General features: G+C 43.4%; 1 protein-coding gene and 1 long non-coding RNA gene across 2 annotated transcripts in view; one reads left to right on the top strand and one right to left on the bottom strand.

Moving 5' to 3' along the window:
* Positions 1–7,198, top strand: part of KCNJ10 (potassium inwardly rectifying channel subfamily J member 10) — a 31,165-nt gene extending 23,967 nt beyond the window's left edge. Inside the window, exon 2 of the mRNA XM_012749194.2 lies at positions 2,993–7,198. Coding sequence (XP_012604648.1) covers positions 2,993–4,132 — 1,140 coding nt within the window. The 3' untranslated portion in view covers positions 4,133–7,198. The remainder of the gene's footprint in view (positions 1–2,992) is intronic.
* The window catches only part of LOC105862699 (uncharacterized), a 32,634-nt gene that overhangs the window by 18,658 nt on the left and 1,466 nt on the right, over positions 1–12,510 (bottom strand). The gene's annotated exons all lie outside the window — the stretch shown is intronic.

Raw genomic sequence — 12,510 nt, 5'->3', positions numbered from 1 at the left:
ACCAGGAGCCGGAAGACCTGGGTTCCGGTTCCAACTCTACTACTCACCTGCTTGGGGCAAATCTCTCTGAGCCTTAGTTTCTAATGATGTTTTTCCTACCTCATGGTGTGACGACCACATTACATATTTTGTCAAATTTAACATGATAAATGATCATAGGCTGTTATTGTGGGAATGATAAGCAAGGCTTTCCTTGGGTCCCAAGATCTTCCATTCTTCCTGATATGCAGAATCTCCCCTCACCACAAAGCTAGGACTTCACTGAAGCTATCCTTGAATGTCACCATGGAAAATGCGGGTGATAGAGGTGGGTGGAGGAGGCAGATATCTTGATCCTCCAGCAGTATAAGTGGAAGCTTAAAGACACTCATCAACCTCCTGTCCAAAGCTTTAATCTCCTCTACAGAACGTCTAAATGCTTGTCCACCCTAGCCCTGCACACCTTCAGAATCAACTACTTCTCATTCTAGAGACTTTAATTCAATTAAAGTAGTTTGAGATTGCTTTGCTTTTTTGGCAACTAAACCACATGAATAACTCATACTGGATTATTTTCTGCTAACATATTTAATTTTTCTTTTTCATGGTGCTGCTTGCTTGCTAAATCCCATCTTCCCAATTGCTCAGGTAATTTTTGGACCCAAGTACATAATTCAGCATTTATCCTTTTTATTATATTTGGCTCATTCATTTGGCTCCTTTTGGATCCTAATTCTGCCCCAACTCTTGCATTAGTGACCTGTCCCAGCTTTTTGTCAGCCATGTAATTGATGGCCATAGTGTTCTATAATTTTGAATGAAATTAATGTTAAGAACATGGACTAGGGCAAGGCCAAAGATAAAGCTCTCTGGAATATCATTATAAAAGTAATTCCAGGCTCTCATGGTCCACTCAACAGTATAACTGATTTTTTAAGACACTTCATTAGATTAGCATGCTGTTCATTTTTCTCTATCTTATCCCCCAGGACATAATGAAAGATCTTGCCAAAAATCTTACTGAACCTTAGGTACACTTTATCTATTGAATTTCTCTGATTTGTCAATTTAGTAACCTTATTCTCAAAGAAAATTAGCTTATTTTGTTGTGACTTTTTCTTAGTGAGCCCACACTGGGTCCTAATGATAACTTTCTTTCCCCTACCCTGCCTAAGTACTCACAATCTTCATATTCTATTCTAGAATCTTGCCTAGGATCAATATCTTACCTGTCTGCAGTTTGTATAACATGCCTCATTTTTCTTTTTGAAAATTAAAATTATGTTCACTTATCTCCAACTTTCCAGCACTTCCTCTGTTCTCTAATACTCCCCAAAATCTCTTATAGAAGTTTACATCTTCTTTTCAAGAGTTTGAGGATCAAATGAGAAGGCATGCTAACGTGTGAACTCTAAAGTGGTATAAAGATATGGGTATTGTGGTGGTTGTTTTGTTATTATTACAGCAACTGAGCACTAAATAGGGCTTTAATTTGACTCTAAATATAAGCTCTTCAAACTTCAGAGTTTTTGAGCTTCCTTTTGTTCCAAAGTAGCCAAGGATATTGGAGAGTGAACAACATCAAAGTCTGGTTGCGTAGTCTCACATGGACAAAAGTTCCAAGTGGTGTAGGGCTGGGAAAATGGGCATCCTGTTTGCCTTGGAACATTCTTGGGATTCTTATCCATTGGTGATCTCCAGTCCAGTGCCTACTTGGATTGGCATATGGATGGACCCAAATAGTTCAGAGTTTTCCAGGGGCAAGGCCATGGGGAAATAGGGATGGGGAGCAGTGTAAAGAGAAATGATAAAATACAATGGGTAAAACTTTTTGGAGTGAAGAATGTGATGGGCCTCTGTATTCTCCAAGAAAGGCCAATTCCCCAGAGATCACCCTGCTCCTTCCCAGAAGATCTGGCCATCATATTCAGAGTCCAAGGGCTCAAGTGATTAAAATTCTTTCTCAGTTGGAAAAGTACAAGTTACTCCTTGGGCAGGGATGCCAGGCAGCTTGTATTAAGTGTACTGTCTCCTATTTCAGTGCCTTGTCCCACTTTCTACTATCAGAACAAACAGCAATCCTGAATTTGAGCCTGTGCAGACATATCTGCTACTTAACTTACACTCCTAACTCTCCTACTTCACTCAGTCAAGACAATTTTGCCACCTACAATCTGGCATTTCTGCCAGTCCTTGGGAAAATGTCCCAGTGCTACCAGGAAGCTTCAGCATGTTGTTTGTCCTCCACCACTGCTTATTTCTTTTTGTTCAAGTCCTGTCTGTGTTCCTCCTACCACCACCTTAGACTCTAAAGCAAACCAAATTTCTAACCCAGATGAGGCAAACAGATGATGATGATAATGGTGATAAAAAATATTTCACCAAGGGCTGCGTGCTTGGAAAACATCTCAAAGAGTAGAAAAATGGGCAGTTTCTGCTATTTTCTGAGCCAGATGAATATCTTAGTATTATTAGTGGGTATGCACTTGAGGGTAGAAGGGAGAATGAAGAAATAAAGGGCATGTGTGTGTTAAGGGGGATTGGCCTGGAAGCATTCCAACAGGATAGCTTTCAATGAGGTGGGGAGGAATCTCTTTCAAATTAGAGATCTTCACAGAACTGGTTTTGTGGTGAATGAAGGTCAGTAGGGCTCTTATTAGTCTCATCCCTACCTTCAAGGAACCGCGAATTTACTATTCTTTCTCCCCTTCTAAGAATTACAAATATCAGACTATATTACAATTATTTGCTTATTGAGCGTGTGTCTTTCTCACCTAGGCAGTGAGGTCTGGAGTGCAGGGATGATGTCATTTTCATCTTTGATGTCACTTACCAGCACCTTGCATAGTAGCTAGTGTAGGTAGTGTAGTAAGAGCTCTCTAAATATTTGCTAATAAAAGAACAAATAAGTGGCACTCAAATGAATGTTAACTCCTCCTTCCCATTGAGTGGTGGCTAGGAGTTGGCTGGATTTCTACACTAACCTCCATTGTGCTGCCTTGTCCCCCTCCAGATGACGTCAGTTGCCAAGGTGTATTACAGTCAGACCACTCAGACAGAAAGCCGGCCCCTCATGGGCCCAGGGATACGACGGCGGAGAGTCCTGACAAAAGATGGTCGCAGCAACGTGAGGATGGAGCACATTGCCGACAAGCGCTTCCTCTACCTCAAGGACCTGTGGACAACCTTCATTGACATGCAGTGGCGCTACAAGCTTCTGCTCTTCTCTGCGACCTTTGCAGGCACCTGGTTCCTCTTTGGAGTGGTGTGGTATCTGGTAGCTGTGGCACATGGGGACTTGCTGGAGCTGGGGCCCCCGGCCAACCACACCCCCTGCGTGGTACAGGTGCACACACTCACCGGAGCCTTCCTCTTCTCTCTTGAATCGCAGACCACCATTGGCTATGGCTTCCGCTACATCAGTGAGGAATGCCCACTGGCCATCGTGCTTCTCATTGCTCAGCTGGTGCTTACCACCATCCTGGAAATCTTCATCACAGGCACCTTCCTGGCAAAGATTGCCCGGCCCAAGAAGCGGGCTGAGACCATCCGCTTCAGCCAGCATGCGGTTGTAGCTTCCCACAACGGGAAGCCTTGCCTTATGATCCGAGTTGCCAATATGCGTAAGAGCCTCCTCATCGGCTGCCAGGTGACAGGCAAGCTGCTTCAGACCCACCAAACCAAGGAGGGTGAGAACATCCGGCTCAACCAGGTCAATGTGACTTTCCAAGTGGACACGGCCTCTGACAGCCCCTTCCTCATTCTACCCCTTACCTTTTATCATGTGGTAGATGAGACCAGTCCCTTGAAAGATCTCCCTCTTCGAAGTGGTGAGGGTGACTTCGAGCTAGTGCTGATCCTAAGTGGGACAGTGGAGTCCACTAGTGCCACCTGCCAGGTGCGCACTTCCTACCTGCCAGAGGAGATCCTTTGGGGCTACGAGTTCACACCTGCCATCTCACTGTCAGCCAGTGGTAAATACATAGCTGACTTCAGCCTTTTTGACCAAGTTGTGAAAGTGGCCTCCCCTAGTGGCCTCCGTGACAGCAGCGTGCGCTACGGAGACCCTGAGAAGCTCAAGCTGGAGGAGTCGTTACGGGAGCAAGCCGAGAAGGAGGGCAGTGCCCTTAGTGTGCGCATCAGCAATGTCTGATGGCCGGTTCCCACCTCCCCATCCCTCTGGTCTGTCTTCCTCTCTTTCAGTGCCCTGAGTAAGGAATACTAGCCGGGCTTGCTGGAGATCCCCAGAAGCACCCATCCTCCCCTTTAACCCAGTGGCCTTGTCAGTAATCTAGGCCACCTGGAGTCCCAGTTTCCCTCCCATTGTCCTCTTTTGCCTCCCCCCGCCCCCTGCTTCCACCCCAATACACGCACCCCCCTTAAGCCAGGATGGGGGAAAGAGAGGGATTAGGCTGAAGTGGCCTAGAAGGCCTCAGCCATGCTTGGAGACCCACATTAGGAGGACCATGCAGTTGGATGGACAGACTCCCCCCAACACCTGCCACCAGCAGAAAGTTTGCTGACTAGAGGCTGGAGCCCCCTCCATCTCTATCTTCCCATCTAGCAAGTTCCCTAAGGCAAGACTCTCTCTGATGGTCACTTTGGGGTCTGTGCCCTCAGAAATATAGGAATCTGAAATCAATTTATCTTGGGCCCTGTTGAAAGAAGCCAGCATTTGTCATGGTGTAGCTAATTTTTGCTAGTAACTCCTGACCATAACTCAGGACCATGGTCACTACTATTTTCCCTTTCTAGTTTCTCAAGTGGACTCTCTCAAGATACCCAGTTCTCTCATAGCCTCTGTCCTCAGAGAACTGGGTTTGACCCAGAAAACATTAGCATACAAGCACCACACCTGTACCCATCCTGGATTCTGAACTCTTCAGTTTGGAGTGACTCATTCAGAGCTGTTGTCCAAAACTTTGAATCTATACTGCCCTGGGAAGATTTGTTTCCCTGTGCCCTGTCAATGGTAGGACCCTAGCCAATATATTCCTTTGAAAAAAGTCCAGTGCCCAGGCCCCATGGAAAAGTCTGAAAATGTTACTTAAGATTACATTGTACCTGGCTTCTCTAATTCCTTTCCTGCCCAGCCCAGACCCTGCTTCCCTTAACCTCAACTGTTTGGAGGAAGGGAGGGCAAATGCAAGGGCCTCACTCCCTTAACACTGTTGCTCAACTAAAACCAGATTCACAGGGAACAGATTCCCCAGGAAAATTAAACCAACCCCACCAAGCGGGATGGCTTCCAGACTACCGTGACAGAGCCTCTGGCAATTGGTGATGCTTTGTTACAGCTTGGGCAGAAGCAGAACTCTGTGGCTGGCAGCCACTATCCTCCCTGTGGCACTCCTCGTGCCCTTCTGAAAAGTGCCAGTTATTTCATTAGGTAATGTTGGGAGAGAAGGAAATTATATACTTCCTGATCAAATAACCATGGTCTCCCTCAGTCATTCCTGAGGCTTGGCATAAAATGATGAAAATCAGTGTCATCTCTACTGTTCTCTGCCATGAGGCCAGTTTCAGGCAAGTTAAAAAGGCATACTTTAAGAGATTAGGCTCAGGCCATTCCTTGTTCCCTGGTGGGGACTGTGGGAGGGTTCAGGGATGGTAATATAGACACCAGAACTTTCTCTGAAGCCCCAAATCTCAAGAGTGCTTTTGGGTCTCATTTAGGTACAAGGAACCCCCACAAAGTGGTTTTGCAGAGTCCCTGTATGAATCAAGTGGCAGTTTATGTAAGGTGGTCTCAGCCAGCTATTACAAGCTACATACTCATACAGAATATATACATGCATCTGTGTGCAGAGCCTGGCAGAGAAACTCATAAAATATTGGGGCTAGCCCATGATCACCACCCTACCATAACTGCGCAAGGTCTTATTATATCAATCTCTCTTTGAACTCAACTAACTATATCTTGAAAATGAAGACCCTTCAGTCTCTACTTACTGTAAACCCCACCGTTACTCTCTAGCTACCATGAAAACAAGAACCAGAAAAACTTGAAAATCTGAAACAGAGAACAGAAGGCAGAGAGCCAGCTTTGTATGCTCAACTTTATTCAACATTAGACTTACTTGATTTCTTCCAGTGTGTAAGGGCAAAATGTACTGCAGTGTGTGCGTGCGTGTGTGTTTTATCCATTGGCAAGTTATCCTTCCTTTGGTTTCTTCTGCATACTGCTTCCCTCCTGAAGGAAATACTCTCTTCCCATTCCTCTGCTGTAATTCTAAGCCCCCAGACTCTCCTCAGATTCTTGGATAACAAAATGAGAAGAGAACATTTTCTGACTTACCCCCTTTGAATTGCCTCCATTATCCCAGGCTTTGCTCTAAGTTGCCCTTTAAATCATACTGTCCTATTAATGCAATCTGGCATCTTCTCCCATAAGCCCCCCACCAGGGAACAATTCTCACAACCACTACCCCTAAATTGTTCTTTAAACTACAGCCTGTCTCCTTTGACCTGAAATCCTTGTTCAGACAATAGGACAAGCTTGAGAAGCAGCAAGGTCTGATGAGAAATGGGCTCCCATGCCAACCATGGACTTGAAATGTCAGGAGAGTACTAGGGACAGATGTTAAGGGGGCAGTTTCAGAAGATGGGCACAATAACTGATGGGGATGGACACCCAGGATGTAAAGATGAGAAAATATGACACTGAGGGACCTAGTGAAATCAGTGAGATTCTTGAGTCTTACTTGGGCTAGCAAACAAGAGGTGGGTGGAGGCTCGGGGAATTAGGATGTGCCACATATGAAAAGTTTATCTAAGGAGAAAGAAACAGAGATAATATATATATAGAAAGATGTATATAGATGTATATATGCCCAAATATACTGAATGTACAGAAAGGAAGTATTCAGAGACCTTAGCACAGGGGACAGATATCTTGTTCTGGTTATGGGGTAGAACGCCAGATTTTCAGACTTACAACCAGTGATCCTGGCTTCAACATGGAAGTGAGATGGCTGATGAAGGATTTCAGATTTGGCGATGGGAAAGGGAGGGTTGGAAGCTGCTCTTCAGAAATAAAGAGGCATCCACTGAGGCTGTGCTACTAATAGGACCAGGAAGTGAGCAGCTAGGAGGACATTGGGGAGGGGAGAAATCCCATCCATGGAAATCTTGGAAAATCTACCACTTATACTGTGTGTCCCCATCCCCAGCAGTGTCCTGCCACTGTAGCACCTTTTTAAAATAAAATAAAATAAAAGCACCTTTTTGTTTCCATTTCATGAAGTACACTGCATTTCCCCCTTCTTCCACATGAGTGGGAGCAGCTGCAGCTCCAGCCCCTGGAATTAAACTGAGAAGCTGACACTTTGGTATATAGGAGGCACTAAAGGGAAGCTCAACTCTAGAATCCAAATGCCAGGACGGAAGAGCTGTTGGACCCAAGATACTCCCAGCCCTCGATGTGGCTAAAAACAGCCCAAAGAGAGTGCCATCAATGCCAGAGGAGTCCCAATACTGGCATTTGGGCATGCTATAGTTTTGATGCTTCTCTATGAAAATGAGGAGTGGGGTCACCAACTTCTCTAGGGGATGGTGCAGTTTCATGCGAGACTTCTGAAATACCTACATTCTGCTTCACCTCATTATCCCTCCAACTCCTGCCAGCTAATAGGATCATCTGGGGATATCCCTATGAGGTCTAAGCACCAAAAGGAAGCCAGTTATACTATTGCTACAAGCCCGAGACACTGAGCCCTCATGAAGACTGCTACCCTGGTCCTTTATTCCTGCTAGCTAACCTAGTTTATTTGTAAAATAACACACTACCTTTGCTGTAAAGTTAGCAAGTGCCTCCAGGCTCAGTGATGGCCAACTCTACTGAAGCAGAAGTACCTAGGGATGGATTTTCCATTCATTGCATTAAAGACTAAACCAGGTCAAATGTACCTAGGAAAAAAAGGTGTGAGATTTTTTTGGTTTGTTTTATTTTATTTTTGTCTGTTCAGAAAAAGCTACTAAATAAAATGGATGCCTCTGTGGTTGTCACTCTAGCTTCTTTTAGACATCTAAACCAATACTGTGATCAACATCTGAGCTCACAGGCCTACGCGTGGGAGAGGAGGGTTCAATTAGGCTGTGCAGGAAGAACTTCTGACTGTGTGGTCAGGCCTCTTCCATTTAATTTTTCTCATGCTTTTCATTAATGATATCACCCATTCCTTCCCCTGCTTTCCTACACCTCCCCTCATTAACTTTAGGATCTTTTAGCAAGTGCCTTTAAAATTCAGTTTTTAAGGGACAAGATTTAAAAATCATTAAGACTGGCCAGGCGAGGTGGCCTAGCACTCTGGGAAGCCGAGGCAGGTGGATTGCTCGAGGTCAGGAGTTTGAAACCAGCCTGAGCAAGAGCGAGACCCCCGTCTCTACTATAAATACAAAGAAATTAGCTGGACAACTAATATATATAGAAAAAATTAGCTGGGCATGGTGGTGCATGCTGTAGTCCCAGCTACTCGGGAGGCTGAGGCAGGAGGATCGTTTGAGCCCAAGAGTTTGAGGTTGCTGTAAGCTAGGCTGACGCCACGGCACTCACTCTAGCCTGGACAACAAAGCGAGACTCTGTCTCAAAAAAAAAAAAATAATAATTAAGACTGAAAATTGGCTCAGCTTAATCCAGGAAAGTCAAGTTGCTTTGCATCCTGGACATTGTCCCTTTTGGCCAGTAATCACAAACTCAGTTTCCCTTCTGTGCTACCATGCAGACTTTTTTTTTCTGGTTTTCCTTACATATCCCCAAGGCTCTGTACCCCTATTCCTTTATTCATCAGGCATATCTTCCCCCAAATCTCAAATAAATGGATTTCTCCCCTACCTTATCTATTACTAGCCTGAGAAAGGTCTGGCTGTTAGTATCCAGGCCCAAATTCTCTCTGAGGAGAAGCAAGAAATTTTACAGTCACTGACTCTTGTTCTCCAGAAATGGAAGGATAGAGGGAAGAGGAGGGAGAAAACTGGTTCTCTCATCATCATCAAAAAACACTTATATACAACATTTTGAAAACACTAGGAATGAGTCATATCTCTTATATGAGATATATAAGAACATGAAGTGTATAGTTTCTAAAAGTTTGAAGAAACCTACAAACTAATGAGGAAAGAGAAATAAAATAACAAGTAACATACAACAAATAATACTAAGAACAATAACAAGTAGCATATACTACTGCCAGATATAGTATTCAGAGCATGTTCTAAAAAGAGTGAACATGCCATGGCAAACATGTCCCAGGGACAGGCACAAGACAAGGGATGGTATTAATCTAAGAGGTCTAGTTAGGACACATTTGACATAAGATTCAAGAAAAGTCAGCAAATATTTACTGAGTTCCTATTATGTGGAAGGTACCATTCAGCTAAAGAAGAAATAAGACATGATACAGGCCATCAGTGGGTGTACACGTGTGGGGCTTTCCACCTGTTATCCCTTCTGTGGAACTTTCTCCACTGCTGGCCAACCCCCAATCTTGTTAACTCTTACTATACCATCTTAGGTCAAATCCTGTTAAAAGATATAGCACTAAACACAGCTGCAATTTTACATTACTTGAGAACTTATTTGGCCAATGTCTCTCTCACTCACTAGACTTTATGTGTCAGGTGAATGGGATTCACATCACGTGTTTGGTCACCAGTACAGCTCAGCACCTTGCACAGTGCCTGGCATGTATGATGCTCAATAAATGTAGCAAGAGGAAAGGAAAGAAAAGAAGGAAAGAATTTGCCTAAAGTATGCAGTGGAGCTGGTATATCCTATTAAATAACTATCAAAGATTTAGATAACATATTTCACAAAACACGATTTAATTAACTGTTAAAAAATAGAACAGACAATAAACATCACTGGGAGGGAGAGACCATTTGCACTTGTTAAGTTCTAGGAAGAGTTTACAGAGGAGTTGAGGTTTGAGCTCAGCACTGAAGTACAAATAGCTTTTAAGAAAGTGAAGAGAAACAGGATTTTTTTGTAGGTGGTAAAACATAAGCAAAGTATTGTAGGAAATAAGTACAAAGCATATTTAGGGAACAGTTAGTAAACCTAAAACAGAGGGCTTTATAGGTAAATAAGTTGAAAAGATAAGGTAAAACCTGATAATGGAGAGGTTCAGGCCGGGCGCTGTGGCTCACGCCTGTAATCCTAGCTCTTGGGAGGCCGAGGCGGGCGGATTGCTCAAGGTCAGGAGTTCAAAACCAGCCTGAGCAAGAGCGAGACCCCGTCTCTACTATAAATAGAAAGAAATTAATTGGCCAACTGATATATATATAAAAAAAATTAGCCGGGCATGGTGGCGCATGCCTGTAGTCCCAGCTACTCGGGAGGCTGAGGCAGGAGGATCACTTGAGCCCAGGAGTTTGAGGTTGCTGTGAGCTAGGCTGACGCCACAGCACTCACTCTAGCCTGGACAACACAGTGAGACTCTGTCTCAAAAAAAAAAAAAAAAAAATGGAGAGGTTCAAATGTCAGGCTAAAGAGTTATTATTTTTTCTTTAGGCAGTAGGGAACCACTGAAGATGTTTGAGGAAGGAAAGAATCTAAGTAAAGTACTATTTATGAATATCAATTTGGTAGTAGAATTGAGACAGGAGATACTATATCAGTTAAGAGACTTTTAAAAGCTTGGAGGAAAGGTGATTCCATAGATCCTAGTATAGTATAGATGTTCAAATACATATTATTAAATTGAGTTGTTGAAGGTTCTAAACTAAGGTGCAGGATGCTGGGCATAGAAAGAATTAGGAATACATTGAAAAGAAATTACAAAGCAGGACATATGAACAAGGTCTAGCTTAAAAAAGTGTTTGAATTAATCAGGGTTCTGGCAGGAAACAGATGGTATACTCGAAGGGCTAATTGGACATGTTTTAATGAAGGGATTATTTACAAAGGTGTGGGCAGGTTTAATAAATCAACAAAAGATGCTGAAGCACCCAGGGACTTGCAAAGTAGGAAGCCTTTACCAGCCTTTAACCTTTAATGGGCCATTATTGGAACTGTTAGGGGTGTACCCAAGGGAGAGGGCCATGGCTTCAATAGGATACACACCTTTAGGTGGAGGAACTCAGATGCTGCTGAAGATCTTCCAATGCCTCCAACTGGCCTATTCTGATGGGAAGCCAGATAACAAGGGAGGTGGAATGAAGCTGCCCATAGCATTTAACCTCTTGGAGCAAAGAACAGGGTAAAAAGGATGGTTAGTGGATATGGAGGGGTAATGAGAGCATATGCAGCATGGTGAACAAGGTCAAAGTCCTGAGAAAACTAGGGATGAGCTATGCATATTTGAACTTTTCCTAGCCATTGGCTCGAAAAGGATGGAAATCTAGGGGCAGACAGTGAAAATGGGAATTAAGAAGGATTGTAAGTAATAGTCTTAAGAGGAAATGAACAGTTAGTCATTTGAAAAAATGTAGCTCTTTCAGGGAAAGGGGAGATGATAGAGTCCCTAAGAAAAAGCCCAATATGGGGTCTGTGGACTGTGATGCTTTTCTGTTCCACCTAGAAATAGTAACAAATTGGACCTCTCTGTCCATTTGTTTTACAGGATTCCAGCCTCTTCTTTATTCCTACAACTACTATCTTCATCTCACTACTTTCTCTGACTTCAGTGACATCCTTAGTTTCTTTTGATTAGTTGTTTCCTTATGTGCCCAAATTTGGTGCCTCCCATCTCTCTACTATGGCAGCCATGTAGGGACAGATTGGCCAAGGCCTTTCTGCTATACCATCTAAACTAACGCAGCCAGAATCTTTAGTTCATTCTCAGACATCTATTATACTTCTTATATTCTTTATCTTCTGGAATTAAGTCTGACTTATTTATCACTTGCAGAGGAAAAGAATAAATCAGAGATAGAATCACTCTGAGAGAGAATATTAGAAAGATCCAGATAAAAGATCAAGGAGAGGGCCGAGCGTGGTGGCTCACGCCTGTAATCCTAGCACTCTGGGAGGCCGAGGCGGGTGGATTGCTCGAGGTCAGGAGTTTGAAACCGGCCTGAGCAAGAGCGAGACCCCGTCTCTACTATAAATACAAAGAAATTAATTGGCCAACTAATATATACAGAAAAAATTAGCCGGGCATGGTGGCACATGCCTGTAGTCCCAGCTACTCCAGAAGCTGAGGCAGAAAGATTGCTTGAGCCCAGGAGTTTGAGGTTGCTGTGAGCTAGGCTGATGCCACGGCACTCACTCTAGCCTGGGCAACAAAGCGAGACTCTGTCTCAAAAAAAAAAAGTACTTATACAATGCCAGGCACATTGCAAATAAGTCCTCAAAAAATGAAGCTATTATAAATCATCATCATCATAATTATTATTATTTTAATGGTGAGGTGCTACCACTGTATATATGGCCAATGTACTGCAAGAAAAAAATGCTTAGAATTATTGATCTAATTATACCATGGCATAATTATTTCCCCCTAGGCATATAATTATACCAAGGCATATAAAAGGACATAGAGATATCAGCATATGAATATGCAATGTATAAGATTCATATGGCTCATCCAA

Source organism: Microcebus murinus, chromosome 2 (genome assembly GCF_040939455.1).
Source record: "Microcebus murinus isolate Inina chromosome 2, M.murinus_Inina_mat1.0, whole genome shotgun sequence".
Classification (NCBI taxonomy): Eukaryota; Metazoa; Chordata; class Mammalia; order Primates; family Cheirogaleidae; genus Microcebus; species Microcebus murinus.
This window is presented reverse-complemented; position numbering and strand designations above follow the sequence as displayed.